An 18,233-nucleotide genomic window follows, 5' to 3' on the forward strand; every position below is an offset into this window, starting at 1 on the left:
AAAAGATATATAAATTATTTTAAAATTATTTGTTTGTATTTATTTTTATTTATTTATATTAATTATTATTATTTTTGTTGTTTTTTAATTTTTTGATTTAAATTTGTTTAATAAGATCAAACCATTGTCTTAGGGTATCGCCAAGAATTTGAGGTAAATTATCAAGTGAACGTAAAATGATATAATAGGGGAATGGGAATTCATTCAAATAATTTGTTGTTTGAATCTTTCCATTTACATATGATACAGACTAAAAAAAGAAAAAGAAAAAAGGAAATTAAAGTTAATATATATTTTGATTTTCTTATTCTTTTTTTAATTTTACATACTTGGAAATTTAGAATACTATTATTATTTGTTGGATTATCAATTACGATGAAAACAATAAAGATATTTTTGTTTCTTGCTTCACGGAGGAGTTTCTTTGTATTTTCTGGATCACGAAGACTCCAACCATCGGAAATGATAAACATGAGTTGAACGGCATCTCCAGAGGAAGATGATTGAGCTAGTTTGTTGATTTCTAGGATTTGAGTACTCTTTGCGAGGAAAGTAACCAAGTCGGTCTTTGGTTGCTTGAATTCGAATTGAGTGATGACTTGAGGACCGCATTGGTCAGAGAATGGTTGATCGAATGGATGAACAAGGTTAACGTCTTCACCAAACTTCATGATACCCAATTGACCAACCTCCAAACGAGACATGGCACGGGAAATCATGGTAAGGGCTTCGAGGGCAAATTGACCGCTGTGGTAGAGAGCCATAGACTCTGAATCATCGATAGCGACCAATACTTGGTAGGTTCTCTTGTTTGGCTTGGTACGACGTAACCAAATCTTGTCCTTTTTGAATTGTGATGCAATGTAGGGGATAACCTTTTTCATATTGATACGCTTGCCAGATTTGTAGTCACCTTGGAGCTTGGTGGCTAGTGTTGGTTCGAGAATAAGACGAAGTTGTTCACAGAGTTCTTGTGAAAGGTCGCTGGTGAGTTGTTCATATTTCTGCCACAACCCTGATCCATAATCAAGTTTTCCTTGATTGTCCAACTTCCATTTTTCCAAATCTTGTCTCATTTGTTCAAAATCTTCACGAGACATTTTCTTTCTATCAACTGGTTCCTTCATTTCGGCGTCCTCATCTTGATCTTCATCTTCATCTTCATTTTCCTTGAGACTACCATTCATTGCTAAAGATTCTTTGTCCTTGTCGGCAACTTCAATATCTTTAGCATTGAGACTATCTGGATCTTGTTGGTCCTTGTCCAATTCCTTCATTTCCTTCTTTTCAGCCTCTTGTTTCATTTTCTTTTCCATCATGTTCATCTTTGACATGCCAGAGATCTTTGGTTTATCTTCATCTTCCTTGGCATCATCTTCATGTTGGACTTCTTCTTGTTCAGGTTCTTGTTGGTCATCGTCAAGGTCCATTTGATCTTCTTCTTCCAATCCATCAGATGGTTTGTTTGCTTCTTTGGGAAGATCTTGAATTTGATTGTCTTCAGCGGCACCCAAAGCTTGATCGGCGTCTTGATTATCATCATCCTTGTTGAGGAATTTGTATTCTTGATCTTTGTTTTCCTTGGCGCTGTCATCTTGTTTTGGAGCCTTTTCCTTGTTCTTTTGTTCCTGTTGTTGTTGCTGGTCATCAAACATGTTTAGACGTTTCTTCCATTCCTTTTTGACATCACCCAATGAACGGTATGGGTTTGGATCGACACGCTTGTTTTGTTTCTTTTGGATTTGTTGTTCACCACCGTCGTTGCTCATGTTTTCCATGGATGAGTTTTTGTTGTCGTCTTGGGCAGTTGGCAAGGTTTGACCCTTGTCATCGTTGGCATTGTTGGATTGGTCTTCCTTCATCTCGTCTTCCATGTTGGAAACATCGGATTTGGTACCAGACTTGTCCTTGACTCCTAGTGGTTGTTCGGCTTGCTGTTCATTCTCTTCTTTTTGTTGTTCGTTTGATGTGAGCGAGGTTCCTTCTTCATCTTGTTTCTTTTCTTCTTCCTCCTCTTCTGGTTTTTCAGGTTCGATAGATTCGACATCGGCAGCATTGGGTGGGACGTTGAGATCATCTTGTTGTGGTTCTTGATCATCTTCTTGCTTTTCTGGATCGTTTTCATCGTCGGATTGTTGGTCCTTTTCATCGGCCGATTCATCATCGCCAGATTCACCAACTTCTCCGTCCTTGTCCAATGGATCTTCTTCTTCTTCTCCATCCTCACCTTCTTCAGCTTCACCTTCTTCTTCCTCTTCGTCAAATTCCATTTCCTCGGGCAATTCAAACTGATCTTCGGTTCTAGTATCCATATGATTTTGTTCAGCTTCTTGTTCTTCATTGGTTACATTTTCGCCGTCTTCCTGACCCATTTCTTCGTCTTCCTCTTCTTCATCTTCTTCTTCTTGTTCTTGGGTCTCTTCAGTATCCTGCTTTTCCTTGTTCTTTTCCTTCTTTTCCTCCTTCTTTTCCTCCTCCTTGTCCTTTTTCTTCTTCTTGTCATCGTCTTCTTCCTTGCCCATCATTTCGTCCGAGTTGGTGTCGTCACCCTTTCCTTCTTCCTTTTGCTCTTCTTCATCTTGGACGTCCTCTTCACCCCAGAGTTTTTCATCAACTACGTTGTCTTCTGGTTGTTCGAGCTCGCCCATTTCCTTGTCGTGTTCCTTTTCCTCCTTGTCCTTGTCCAACTCGTCCTCCTTTTGGTCCTTTTCCTTGATATCGTGCATATCGCCTTCGAATTCGTCTTCACCCATATCAAAGCCTTCGTCTTCGTCCTTTTCTTCCTTGTCTTCGTCCTTTTCTTCTTGTTTGTCGCTTTCAAGGCCCATGAGTTGTTCCTTGTCTTCGATACGATCAGACACGTCCTTCTTTCCTTCACCTTCACCCATACCGGTACCCTCGACATCGTCTTCAAACTTGCCATTGTCGTCGCCACCTTCACCCTCGCCATCGCCATCCTCCTTTTTACAGAAACCTTTGGTAAAGAGTTGAGTGAATACACCTGACATGATGTATTCGAGCTTGGAGATGGTCTTGTGCATGGCAGACAGGTCAGTAACCGATTGGTCTACAACAAGTTGCATTTGTTCCAAAAGTGGTACAAGACGAATCATCATTCTCTTGCCAACAATTAATGATTCCGGGGAAATAGAATCACTTGAAAGTAAATCATGAATTCTAATAAGCATTGGAATTAATTCTTCCAAATGTAACAAATATGTATGTTTTGACAAAAGTGTATACATTTTTCCAATATGTCCATCTTGAATTTCATAAATTATTTCCTTTTCCTCTGATTCTTCTTTCTTTTCTTCTGACGATTCTTCTTGTTCCTTATCTTCATCAATCTTTTCTTTATATTGAATAGTATCAGATAAAGATTTTTTGTTTTGAATTGATAAAAGAATATGTTTAACAATTGATTCATATTGTTGAGAGAATAATTGAATTGGTTCCATATTGTTGAGTGGTTGGATTGTGGTCTTGGCAGCTGTAATGTCAACATTCCATTTCTCGACAAATGATTTGGATGAAGAGATAAAGATTGACAGACATCTTTGGAGAGCAGTATGACATTCTAAATCGGGATTATTCTCCAATTGAGAGATGGCCAATGTGAGTGTTTCAACGTTGGATTGGAGTAGAGCAAAGGTTGAACGTCCAAGGATTGGAAGTGATTGTCCAAGTGTATGATAGAGAGCACGACGATCTGAAAGGTGCTTATCTATAGATTCCTTGACTTGGGAGACTGATTTCTTGGCTTCAAAGATGGTACTCTTGGCATGACCATTCATAGAGCTTGCCAATGACTTTAGAACAAGTAATTCAATTTGTTCCATTGTTTCCTTTAGATGATTAAATAGGTTTTGGTTTTCTGATAACCATTTAATAAGGAATTCTTGATTTGGCATAAACATTGACGATTGTTGTTGTTGGATATCACCATTTTCTGTTGTTGATTCTTCTTCTTCTCCTTCAACATTATCATCTGTAGAGAATTGTTTAAATAGAGAGATGAATGATTCAAGAGTAGAGCAATGTGGAGCAAGAGAGATGAGTTCTGAACGTTGCTTGAGAATCATGTCGAGTAGGACTTCGACAAACCCGCTCATCTTTTGAACTTCACGAGCCGATAGATCAGAGCTGTATTCGAGTGACTTGGCACGCATGACATGAATACGAGCAATGAGACGGTAGTAATAGGCGTCGGCTTGATCGACCAAGAAACGTGATTGGAGTGACTTGTTGGTCTCTTCGCTGACACATGGGGTACCAAAGAGGAATGCAATTTGGAGTTGCTCCTGACTATAGTGAGAGACACGGTAGGTGAGACCGAGATCAATGAAACGAGTCATCAACGAATGAAGAGCAAATTGTTTCTCCTTGGTAGTAGCGTCGGTGCTATTTGCAAGACTTTGTGATTCTTGGATGATGGTGTTTGCAATATCATCCAATTCTTCAACACCGTCACGTACAGCGGCAAAGGCACCACTCTTTAATAGACCTTCTTCGACAATCTTGGTCATTCTCTTGTTGAGCAAATCCAATTTGTTCTGATACAATTCCTGGTTGTCCAAACTAAATGCCTTTAATACTTGATCGTTGTGCTTGATGGATTCAACAATCGAGGTCATCGAGCAGGCAGAGTTTGATGCCAATTGTTCAGCAGATAGAATATAACGTTTTGGATTAACACTTGTCCAATCTTGAATAGTCTCTATATTATTATTGATTTGATTGGTCACTTGTCTCTTGTTACCCTTCTTCTTTATATTCTTTGTCTTTCTTGTTGAAACTGCCTGTGATACATTTACAACATTATCCAATTGATTTGTATCAATTTCATTAAATATTGAATTACATGATAATGATAATAAATTCTAAATAAGAAATAAAAAAAAAAGAAATATTAATAATCAAATCTATCTATTTCATCATTTCCAACATACTCTATATTTAATTGTAATTTTAGCCAAAGTTTTATGAGATTTTTCAATATGTTGTTTTAATCTTTCATATTGAGTTAATAATCTATTATCTTCCCATCTTGCTAATCTAATAAATTCAATTGCCTTTTCTTCAATTGGTTGAATTAATTGTGTTAATTTCTTTTCATATCTAAAAATAAATAAAAAAAGTAAATAATTTGTATTTCTCTATTCCTTTTTTTTTCTATTTTTCTATTTTACATACTGAGGTAAGAAATTAAAGAAATATTTGTAAACATTTTGAATTACAAAGAATAATCTTTGATTGTAATATAAAAGATTCTTTTCCTTTTGATCTTCTTCCTTTTCTTCACTTTCAATTATTTGTTCATTTGGATTTGATAATTGAATGGAAGCAAATAATTGTTGAGAGAATGATTTTAATAATGATAATCTGGTCATGATATCACCATAGGTAGATGTGAACATGAAATCTTGAAGGAGTTTAAAGATCTCGTCGAGTCTGATTTTCATGGATTCACCCGATTCAAGAACCGAGTCGGATGGAGCATCGTTGATGATTGGGTAGAGGGTAAACCATTCACGGAGTGATTTGGATTCACATTCCTTTTCTTGAGCTTGGAATACGGTTGGCCAACTCTCGATTTCAATCTTTCTCCATCTTGTAATGATACGATGGATGTTGTTGAGATGTGGTTCTTGGAGCTTGATACCCTTGTGTGCAAATGTCTCCCATTCCTGAGCCTTACGTACTAGTAGTTCGAGACCAGTGACAATCTTGATGAGTGGGTCACTCGATGGGTAGCCGAGGATACGTTCGATCAACTTGACGAGCAACATGAGGATGGGGTGTTCGGGGAACTCGACCAAGAGCTCATTGACACGACCCTTCATCGAGAGCATGGGTTCACGAATAATAACAATTTCCGAGAGATTAGGGTCACGGTAGATATTGTAGATACGGTGTTGATGCGTTGTGACAAATGACTCGGATGAGGTGGTTGGTGCCAACGACGATGCTTGACGGATAAACTTAAAGTTCTTGTCGAGCTTGGAGTAGGTGATGAGTGATGGAGCACGGTAGTTGAGAGTGTCACGGAGTGCACTGGCAGCCAACAAATGGGCACCCGACGACTCGATATCAAACTCGAGTGGAGCACGTTGTCTGAGTACCTTCATCATGACACTGGCACACTCGTAAAACAATTTAAACAACTCTACACGGTCCGATTCGTCCAATGACAGTGGGTGTTGGTCTTGTCCTTGTGTATGTTTTGGCAAAGCAATACCATCCAAATGATGGAAGATCATGCGATGCAACAAACATATCTGTTGGATTTCCTCACTCTTGATAGTTTGGTAAAAGTATCCTTCACCTTCATCTGCTGCAGCGCCAGCTTGATCTTGGTCGGCTTCGTCATCATCTTCTTGAACATGTTCAATGTCTTCAAGGTCGGCAAAGTCCTTGTAAAAGCTTGGGAACGATGACATGAAGATCTTTTCTTCTTTTTCTTCCTTGGTCTCGACCTTGTGGCACTTGGTGCGGAACTTGACGGTTGAGGCAGCTTCAGCTTCACGACGCACACGTTCTTCTTCTTGGTGTTTGTACTCGTCGATAAAGACACGGAAGATCTCGTCGATATAAGATACAGTCTCGTAGGTGAGATGGCTGGTTGTGGCAATATGGCTAAAAAGTTGGCAGAGTGCAGAACGGAGCAACAAGGAGATGACCTTGTAGTTGGCAGCGGCGTCCTTGTTGGTGACAGCTTGTTGTGCAACCATTGATCGGATACCAGTGATAGTGTCACTACCAACTAGCAAATGACATGTTTCAAGTGGACTGGCATTCGTGGTGGTTGGGTAGGTTGCAAGTGACGACAAGACCTTTTGCAAATGTTGTACGTGTGAGTTGCTATTGTTGGTGGTCGTCGAAGTGTCAAACGAACGTTTGTCAACTGCAGCATCACACATTACACGTAAACCATATCGCATATTGTAGACGGCTGTCAACACTGGCACCACAATATCCTTGTAGGCAACAACATACTTGCGTTCCAAAAGCAATGTAAAGTTGGATGCCTTTTCTTGCCACATTCTTTCAGTTGACAATAACATTGTAAATTCATCCAAACTACGTTCACGGAATCCTGTTACCTTGTCCGATGCATTATTATTACTTTCATCCTTTTCATCCTTTTGAACAATCTTTCCAAATCTAACAACCAAATCAATGATTCTATCGATATTGGCAAATTGTTGAGAGAATTGAGCCAAGTCTCTGTGGATGGCTGGGAATTGAGATGGAGTGGGACGGAGTGTAATCTTTTTCTGTTGTTGTTGGTGTTGGTGGTCGGCATGTTGCTTGCGTTGCTCGAGTGACTTTATGGTGATATTAGAGTCACGTCCACTATGCTCCTTTTCAATGGAACGACGGACATGGAGCTGGTCGGCCAACTCGTCACCATGTTCACGAGAGTATTGTGACACGATGGTGTATTTGAGTGTTGGATCAACTGCATGGGCAGGTACCAACATTAAAAGACGGAAACAACCGAGTAACAAGTTGAACTGACCGAGAATGAGCTGTTGGTCAGAGGCAGACAGCGATGCAGATGTCTTGGTAACACGTACCACCAAAGTGAGACATGGTAGGACAAGTCGGTTGATACGATCAACCAAATAAGTGTCACTTGATTGTTTGAGTAAACCAGCAAGATTATCAACAAATGTTTGTTCTACTTGTTGTTGATTGTTGGACTTACGGATAGTAATATCATTGGCCAAAATATAGGTCAAAAGTATAGTCAACTGAGTTGAAATGGTTGACCAAATGACTTGGTCGTATGACTTTCCAAATTGAGATATAGTGGTGACCAATGAGATGATAGCGGTACGCCATTCATTTGAAAATGTTGGAATTGGTTTGACTTGGGAAATGTGAGCAATCAAACTCTCCAACTGACCAATCTTGCCTGGGATTTCAAGAACGGATGCATTCTTCCAGTCGGTGGCCAAATAGAATGAGAATGTACTCTGAATGTTTTGGAGTAGACGTGGAGGACCATACGACACCTTGAGTGGGTCAGTAGTGTCCATATGCTCGTCACTAGTGTCCATCGATGATGATGGCATCAACTTTAGACGATAAATGTATGATGGTTGAGATGGACGTTCAACATACGATATATCATTATAACTATTATTCCATAATCCAGAATTGAATGAATAAACTATATTATGTATAGTTGATTGTAATTCTTCAATTCCAATTGAAACTGAAACTGAATTAGTTGTAGTAGTGATATTGTTCTTGTTATTCTTTGATTGTTTCTCTTGTTGATCTAATATCTCTTGTTGTTCTTGTTGATGAGTCATTACAAGAGCATCAATCATCCATAAAAGTTTTTGAAGTGGGACATAGTCGGCAGGGGAACGAGTTGGAACCAATTCAATGGAATGATTGATGTATTCAGAGATGGTTGGACGAACATGGGTGAGAATGGGGAGGATACGAGCGGTGATCATCGATCCTTGTTCACGATCCATATTGTCGGGAGCAAATAGAGAGATGAGTTCGGAAACAATCTTTGATTCGAGACGAGCCAAATAGTGGGCATAGACAGGCCACATACCTTCACGTGAGTGACGAACCATTGCAATTTCAAAGTGTTCCTTTTCAGCATCGGTATCGGTGTCTTGTTTCTTTTTGTCGTCTTGTGCTACGAGTTCTTTGACTTTGGCATCGAGAACATCACGCATCTTGGCAATTGATGGAATCAATGATTTGGCATCATCAAATTGTTGTTGCTTTAATAGGTTTCTTTGTTTGTCCTTGATATAGTATTGTTCGTTGATCCAATAGAGGGTAGACATGGCTTCAACAAATGTGTGTTTCCATTCATTGTCCAAACGCGAAGATCGATGACCAGAGGGAGCGTCAACCATCAATTGGTTGTGGTTAAAGTCGATGGATCGTTGGATTTGGTAAAAGGTGTCTTCTAGAGCTGCAATCTCCTCGGTCTTGCTGGCGATTGGGTGACCACCCATCTTCCAAAGACGGTTGTTGCTGGCGTGTGTCTCTGCGTCACTCGATATGATCTGTTCGATACGAGACATGACGGCAGTCAATGATCCAGCCAATTGAACGTTGAATAATGATACAAGTTGACGCAACTCTTTAACAATCCATCTCCATCTAATAGTAAATTGACCTTGATCAAATGTAATTGATGGTTCAACTAAACTACGTCTAAATGCTGTCAATAAACTAATTAAATGTTGTAATCTTGGTTCAACTGAAGCAGCGGAAACAGTAGTAGTGTTGTTTTGAGAGTCAAAGATTGATTCACCAATATTTGAAATCCAAAGTTGTACTTGATCATGAATTGATTTAAAGAATGGATAGATATAGGCTACTATTTCAAAATCCATTGCATCACGAGTAATCTTTTTACTGGCAAATAGATAGGATTGAGCAAATGGAGACATGGCAGAGATGGCAGTTGATTGAGTGGTTAGGCTGGCAAGGATCGACTCACAGGCACGAGTCTCACTACAAACTTCAAGAGTATGGGCAATCGAGGTCTTGAGTAGTGACATGGCAGCACAAATCTCTTGCCAACGTTGGTAGAGTTGTGGAACACACTTCGAACGTTCTTGGACGAGTTCAAAGAGTGATTGGTTATTTGTCCATTGGTTTCCTTGGTATTGTGACAAATAGGTTGGTAATGAAATCGATTCCAAGAGACTGTTCATCTTTTCTTCAAAGTTTATAAATAATGGCATTGCAAATAATTGTTTCATCACCATTACATAATCTTCTCCCTTGTTATCCAATAACCATTGTCTACGAAGATCAAAATTGTCACGACTTGTAGTTTCAATTACATATTCTCCTGATACCTTTGTATATCTTGAAAGTTTTTCAGAGTGTTCTATGGTTTGTGATTGTTTGATTTCTTCCAAAGTTATCTTTTCAGAATGATAAACCATTCTTGATACCAATAATGATGGCAGTGTAAGGAAATTATCTCTAATCAAATCATTCGAGTTGATTGATTGTGGTAATGTTTGTTGAGGTTGTTGTTGTTTCTTTCCTTTTTTACCATTTGTTTGTTGAGGTTGTGGTTGAGATTGTTTCTTTTCATCATTAATGTCGAACTGATCCAATTGATAATGGAATAAATGAGAAAGATCAGAATCCAAATGATAAATAATATCTGGGAAATAATTGGCATGACGGAAATTAACATTATCATCCAAGAGGAGATTGCTAGTTCCATTATCACTATTCTGTTGTTGGAATAGGTTAAGATAGACAGATTGAATGGAAGAACGTTGAGAAGCAAGACGACGTGGACGAACGTAGATTTGGTCCATTGAAGAATAGAGTGCGTTGACTAGACCTTGACCACGTTGTAATTGATCGAGTAAGAGACGACCCCAATAGAGGATATGAGAGATGGTGAGTGGGTTTTCAACCGACGTACCAAATTGCTTTTGTACTTGTTGTTGGAATGCAATCATCTTGGATGCCAAGGCATACGATGGGATACCGATACTGGCTAACAGTCTGAGTGTGTCGATAGAGTTGACGGGTGGTTCATCCATGTAGATTTCAATACCACGGTTACGCATAGCACGCGAGATCTCACCCTTGCGCTCATCCATGGTCAAAAAGATTCTAAAGTTGGGGTGTGGTTTGACAACCTTGACGGCGCCATCGACCATACCACGCTCGTTAAGTACGAGTACACCACCCTGCTCGAGCAGAGGGTTGAGACGATCGAGCACGGTTGGGTTACAGAAATTGGCATTGTCAATTACAATCCAAGCACCCGTCTCGAGTGCACGTACTAAAAGACCGTCAATCCATTCAAAGCAACCTGTAACCGACTCCTTTTCAATGGTCTGGAGACGAGTGATTTGGTTGCGGATAGATCCGATTGCTTGTGTGTATCTGGTGTCCGAGTCGTTGGCAGCGGCAAAGTTGACTCTAAACTTGTCAACTACACGGTCCAATGCAGTAAGGATTTGCGAGAGGATGTTGAATTGCTCCATATCGATAGCCTGTACTTTTTGTGAGACAATAGCATCGGATGAAAACTTGGCGCGTGTGGTAAAGATACCCCATGCAGCATGAATGTCTTGAAGAGCAGCAGAGCATTGAGACAATGTTCCATTGTCATTGCTAATGGCAAGGATATCACAACTCATCTGACGAATGAGTGTATGGGTAGCATCGACGGCAGCCTTTTGATGACGTACCAAATCGACTTGTTCAAATCCACCAAGTAGCTCGGTCGTATCAACAGCAGAGTTCATTGAGAATTCAAACAATTGATTCCCAGTGAGTTGAGCAAGTAAACGAATAGACGATGTCTTGGACGACGATGATGGACCAATGAGAATAGACATCCAATTCAACTCGACACACTTCATAAGTGATTCCATTGGGTTGAGCATACGTTGGAGTAAAAGTATATCAGAAGAAGAGCTCGAATCCAACTTGGGAGAGCCATCTTGACGACGTGGTAATATAGTCTTTCCAATTTGAAGGTATTGACTTGTAATTGAAAAGTTTGGATGTTGATCAGACTCGAAATCAATCTCTTCATCCATTGTACCAAATACTTGTCTATAAAGTGCTTGAATATATTTTCTATCTTCTTCACTTCTCATTCTTCTAAGATAAATTAAATCTATAAATCTTGATGGATTGTTTTTTACTACCAATGGAGTAACCTTGGTTGGAACTTTAACTTGTTTCTTATTCTTTTTGTTCGTATCCAATTCCATTTGATTGTTGTTATCTTGTTCAAAATATGCTTTTGAATCTTTAACGACAAGATCACACCATCTAAAGATATCACGAAGATTGAATTCCCAAGGAGCACCACGACGACCAAACTTTGATTCAACCATTGAATGTTGGTATAGGAGATGATTGAATTGGATCATTTTGGTGAGGGTGTCTTGAGAGATGAGGGGGTACATGGCAGACGAGATAAACAAGAGATCTTGGTGATCGAGCTGGTCGATAAAGACCTGGGTGAAACGATTGAGGAATGATTTGGGCAGACCTTTACGACCACCACCTTGATGCAATGGATTTTGACAGGCAAACACACGGAACCCGGGATGGCATGTAAAGGTACGACCCAACTCTGGAATGAATACTTCGGATCTGTGATCGAGACAAGCATTCAAACCTTCGAGTACGGTTTGTGAAGCAAGATTGAGTTCATCCAAAAGAACCCAGTCACCTTCACGAAGTGCTTTGAGGAAGATACCATCACGCCATTCAAACTGACCACCTTTACCACCTTCAACGGGGAGATCAGAGCCGAGGAGATCCATGATATCGGTCTGTTCAGAGAGATTGATACGGACGACACGATGACCAGATGCTTGGGCAATAGCTGTGATCAAAGAGGTCTTGCCGACACCGGGTGAACCTTCAATCAAGATGGCACGGGGTAACTGCATACCACGAAGTACACGCAGAGCATTACGCGATGTAGTTGGTGCACCCAAAGAGAATGGGGTGACAGTGTCGGTACTTTCACGACGGTGAATGTAGAATGGATGGATACCAAACGAGTCGGCTTGGATAAATGTTGATGAAGTAGAGGTTGATTGATTGGCAGCCAATCCAGCAACTGGACGTGAGTCACCTGCACCGCCAGCGTTAAAGTAACTGGTCAACGACTGACGTGCTGCATCATCTTCGATTTGACTGAGAATACGGTCGATGCAAAGAGTACGTAGTCGGACACCATCAGCTTCCGAAGAAGAGTTGGAACCCATACCAAACCCATCCAACAATACAAGACAAGCACCGTGTACATAACTGTCCCATGGCGATAAAAGTTGTTTCTTGGCACACATATTCATAAAAGAGACCCAAGAGAGAATGTCACGCAACGAGATGACACGCTTATTCTTTTGTACCATTGCCAAGTACTCTAAAAAGTCGAGCATCTTGGAAGGGGAGGTTGGAAGGGCTGTGAGAACTGGTTCTTCAAAACGCTCACGAACAATTTGTTCCAAATCATCACGAGCAGTGATAGCAGGCACCCAAATCTCTGTAAAACGATTACGCATGGCTGGTGACAACTCCTTTTTACCAAAATCACCACCTGGATTCATAGTTGCCATGATACGGAATTCTTGGTGACCACGAAGTTCTTCAATTTCGACACCACCCTTTTCGGCAAGTACCAACAATCTTGAAGGTTCCAACACTGAATTCAAACGTTCCAAAACAGCATCCTCGGCCAATGATATTTCATCAATCAAGAAATAACTACCTTGTTTCATTGATTCTACCAATGGGCCATCAACCCATAAAAATAATGAACAATATTGTTGATAATTCTTTTCAATCATTGATATTATTTTTTCAATCTCCTCTATTAATTTAGAATGATTACCATCATTTGAAGAAGAAGAAGAATCAATATCCATCTTTTGTTGTTGTTTGTTTTTCTTATTATTTTTCTTTGGTTGTGGTTGTACTTGTACTTCTTCTTGTTGTTTTGGTTGTAATTCTAATTTTTTAATTGACCAAGAATCAATTAATTTTTTAATAGATTCTTCAATATTATTTGAGGAGGAAAGTGAATCTCTTTCTAAATTGACCAATTGTTCATAATTGTGAATAAGAGTTTCAATGGTTGATAGGATTTGTTCACGACCACGAACTGGACGTAGACCACCGAGGAAATCGGCCGTTTCAGTGTGTTGATGACAATTGAGAATATTGAGGTGTTGTTTGTTGAGCAACGAGTAGATTTGGCAAATGGTTGTCTTGGAACAACCTGTTTCACCGACCAAAAGGATTGGTTCACGATGTTTGAGACAGTGACCGACGAGGGAAAAGAGTCTCTTCATGGCACGCGTCCACACAATCTTTTCGAGACCGTGTCCGTTGCCACTGTCAATCTCCTTGGCCACAATACCCAGCATTTGTTGAAACTCGGTGTCATTGTCGCCACAGCCATACATCTCTTCGGGGTCGAGTTTGATCTTGAGGTGTTTTTCAATGACGGCACGGATGACGGCTTTCTCCTCTTCCTTGCGGAGACGTTCGGCGAGCAACATGTAACCGGCACGACCGAGCTCGTCGTATGAGCTTGGGTTACGCTCGGCCCAACGGAACAAGTCACGGAACGTGATGTAGCCGTGCTTGCCGGCAAAAACTTGGCTAGCGCCTTGACGGTTGGTTTGGAGCTCGCGCATAATAGCAACCAACTTTTTGCAGTAGCTTGGGGGGAGACTGCAACGCTTGGAGAGAATCTCTTCGAGTTCGTGTTCGGGAATATCGTCGATATGGAGCTCGAGGAAACGGTTACGGAAGGCACGTGAAAGGATCTTACGACCACCATAGAGACCGGGTGGATTCTGTGTGGCAAACAACATGAATGATGGATGTGGTTTGACAGTCTCTTGAGTCTCTGGGATATACAACTCACGATTATCGTCCAACAGACGATTGAGAGCTTCGAGTACTTCAGAGGGTGCCAAATTCAACTCGTCCAATACTACCCAATACCCCTTGCGGACAGCCTCGACCAAGATACCCTCTTGGAACACCAAACGACCACGTTCATCCGATATGTATTGACCGAGGTATTCTTGGAGATCAGTGTGTTCATGATTGTTGATACGAATAAATCTATGACCTGTTCTCTGTGCCAAATACTCTACCATACTAGTCTTTCCACTAGAGGTAGGTCCCTGCAAAAGGATAGGATGTTTACGACTAACCAAAATACGTGCAAGATTATTTAAATTGGCCTTGATCGATGGTGTCAAAATATAATGTGCAGGTTGTTGTGGTTGTAAGTCTCCAGTCTCTACCCAAAATTGTTCAATTTGAATATGCTTATTTGTTGGTTGTTTTAATGGTTGATTAAATTTTGATTGTTCCCTAAAAAAAAGAAAATAATTAATTAATATTTCTACTTTTCTTTTTTTCTACTTTCTATTTCTATTTTTCTACTTTACCCTTTTCTAATAAATTGACGAATAACTTGTTCAACAAGAGGAATTGAGTTACGATTTAATTGAGTAAGGAAGGACATGTTGATACCTTCATAGAGAGCTCTAGCAAGACCAAAATGAGGGGTAGCTTGACGAACATAGTGAAGGGCACGGGAGAGAGTACGTAGAGAAAAGTGAGGTTTTTGGTTGGATCCATCCAATAGTTTGTTTTGAGCTTCCTTTTTAATGGCCAAGTAGAATTCGACAATGTCATCGACTGGAGGTTGAGCTACGATACCAGTCATGAGGGTACGGACTACAAGAGCTAGATCAGCCTTTGCTTCCAACTCGTCAATGTAAAACTCTGTGAATCTGTTTCTAATGCCTGGTGGAAGGTCACGTTTACCAATATCGGTAGGTGGATTCATACAAGCAAACACCTTGAAATTGGCATGACGTGGTACTGGTTCAACATCACCCTTTTCAGTCAATGTCAACGATCCACCGTCAAACAGACCACTAAGCGACTCGAGTGTCTCTGATGAAGCCAAATTCATTTCATCCAAAAGTACCCAATGACCTTGACGTAGTGCACTTACCAATGCACCTTCAACAAATGAAAATGCAAATGCTGATTGTGATTTTTGTAACTGTGTTTGTAATCTTGTTGCTTCATTTGCCAATTGTTTCCATTGTTCTCTTAATTCTGGTTTAATTGATTTCTTTGAAGTAGAAGTAGTGGTACTAGTATCACTTTGTTTCTTTTTCTTTCCACCACTTGTAGTGTTATTATTTTCATCATCTTTGTTATTAAATTTGTTTTCAACCAATTTAACAGCTTTACCAAGTAGAGTAACAAATTGTTTCCAATTTTTGTTTGCATAACTTGTATTGATACGTTCGAGGAATTCGGCATTGGAAGATTCTGAAAAGGTTCTTTTAAAGAGTGTTTCAAATCTATTTTTGAGAGGAGTACATAGGAGACGCATTTCAACTGGTTTGAAACCACCAATCAAATCGGCACTATCACTCTGTTGATTGAGATTGAGTACAATCAACTTTTGACCCAACTGATCGGCAATGTACTGTACGACCGTTGTCTTGCCCGTACCAGTCTCACCAACCAATAAAACAGGTTCATTTGATTCAATTGCAATTGATATCTTTTCAATCATTCTAAGTGATGCCATTGTATGTGCAAAATTGGATGAAGTTGATTGTTGTTGTTGACTAGTAGAGTTATTATGATGTTGATTAACAAGTTGAGAACGACCAATTTGCATACCAACATTTGGAACAATTTCAATTGAAGGTTTGTAGAGATTAGAGTAATAGTTTACACGATCCTCTGGAATATCCCAACACTTTCCAATGATTTCAGCGAGACGGTCACGTAGGACACGTTTGGCGACAAGTGAACAAAAGCAATCCAATGCTTCGACAAAGATGAGTTCGTTGATGGTCGATGTAATGTGGTTGAGCTTGGTGGTGGCCAGACGCTTGGATGCACGCCACACCCATTTCAAGACATCACGCAACGAGATGGGTCTACTAGAGGCAGACGCCAACTCGGAATGTGCACCCGAATGACTGGTCAGTGCACGTTGCAACGTGCTAAAAGTATCGATAAACTTGGGGACGATGGGTGCAAGCGATGGGAAACGGGTGATGAGAACATGCGACAATTCGGCATTGGACAAACTCTCAATGACGACACGTGTCCAAAGATGAGAGAGAATGTTTACGTTTTGAGCACGTGAATGACCACCTCCAAACAAGGTCTGCGTAGCAAATAATTGGAAACCATTGGCCGCGGCAATAGCCTCACCACGACCTGGAATAAACAAGGTTCTACTCTCTAGCAGTGGAATGAGGACTGACAAGACCTCGATAGGTGCCAAATCAATATCTTCCACGACGATCCAGCGACCTTGGGAGACTGCCTGTGTCAAAGCACCTGGCTGCCACTTGAACTCGCCCGGAATATCCGATGTCACGTATGTACCAAGTAGTACCTTGGCATCGGTCTGATCACCCAAATGAATCTTTATAATGTCATGGTTACCAGTAGCACGTGCCAATTCATTTACCAATGTTGTCTTGCCCGAACCCGTAGATCCCTCCATTAAAATAGGTCTTCCCAATCCAACTGCTGTTGCCAAACTTTTTAAATTTTGACATGCCGTTTCAGTATATACTAATGGTGTAGTAGAAATGGTAGATGTTGTAGTAGTAGTGGTAAGGTTGAATTTTTTAAATAATAATACTCCACAAATATCTACTATTGAATTACATAAATCTTTCTTTTCAATTAAACATTTAGAGTTTGAGGAGGATGATGAAGAATCAACATTGATTGTATTATTATTATTATTATTAATTAAATGTAATTGATTATTATCATTTAAAAAAAGTAATGAACTTTCATAACTTTTAATTTCTTGTTCTAGTTCACTAAGATAGAAAAAGTAAGTAAGATATAATACATTTCTTTCTATTTCTTTCTCCTATTTCTTACATAATTTGATGATTATATTGTTGATAAAATTGAACAAGATGTTCAGATTTCTTTTCGGGCATACTTAGTAGTATGCAAATAGATTTGATGATATACCATCTGAGACGAGCATTATCAATCTCTAGTAGAGTAAAGAATGGAGCCCAATTCCAAATGTTTGAAAATAACTTGCTATTGTAACTCAATAGACGATAACAAGTTTGCGCTAATTGTAACCATCTTTCATGGTTCTCTTTTGTAATATCGGTAATTAATGAAATACGATCAAATATTGATGGTACTCTTTGATAATATTGTACTATGATTCTAGACAAAATTGAAAATAGAAAAAAAATTAAAAATTAATAATTATAAAGTATGCATAAGACTTGTCGTCGTTTCTTACATACCCTTCAAGTTGAGGAGTAATAGGTAAAAGTTGAGAAAAAATAAAACTACTAGTCTCTACAGATTGTGAAGCTGCTGGAGTTGCTAGGTATCTTGATACGAGGTCAATGACAATCGGTCGGAATATATGTGTAATGGTAATGGTTTGTGATGATTTGGTCATCATAATGTTGGACAGTTGTGTCAATACATAGGTGCGATCGTGGTCTGTAAACTGATCAGCCGACTCTGTCTTGTTTTGTAATATCGATTGAATTGATTCATATGAATCTCCATTATCTTTGTTGTCATTGTTATTGTCGATATGTTGTTTTAATACTTTTAAAGCTTCAAATAAATTGAATTTAAATGAATAAGAAGATGATGAAGAAGAAGAGGTTTCCATCTTTACT

The 18,233-nt window shown here is 39.6% G+C and overlaps 1 protein-coding gene across 1 annotated transcript; it reads right to left on the bottom strand.

Moving 5' to 3' along the window:
• Positions 1–97: 97 nt before the first annotated feature.
• mdn1 (type A von Willebrand factor domain-containing protein) lies at positions 98–18,226 on the bottom strand (the record flags this gene model as incomplete). The annotated part of the gene is made up of 8 exons (XM_004358724.1): positions 98–250; positions 330–4,880; positions 4,950–5,118; positions 5,194–14,883; positions 14,961–17,056; positions 17,135–17,390; positions 17,455–17,760; positions 17,844–18,226. The coding sequence occupies 8 exons, from the start codon at positions 18,224–18,226 to the stop codon at positions 98–100; spliced, it is 17,604 nt and encodes a 5,867-aa protein (XP_004358781.1).
• Between the last annotated feature and the right edge of the window lie 7 nt (positions 18,227–18,233).

The sequence above is a fragment of the Cavenderia fasciculata genome (assembly GCF_000203815.1).
Source record: "Cavenderia fasciculata unplaced genomic scaffold Scf_Dfasci-F-a-25c12.r2-5, whole genome shotgun sequence".
Classification (NCBI taxonomy): Eukaryota; Evosea; class Eumycetozoa; order Acytosteliales; family Cavenderiaceae; genus Cavenderia; species Cavenderia fasciculata.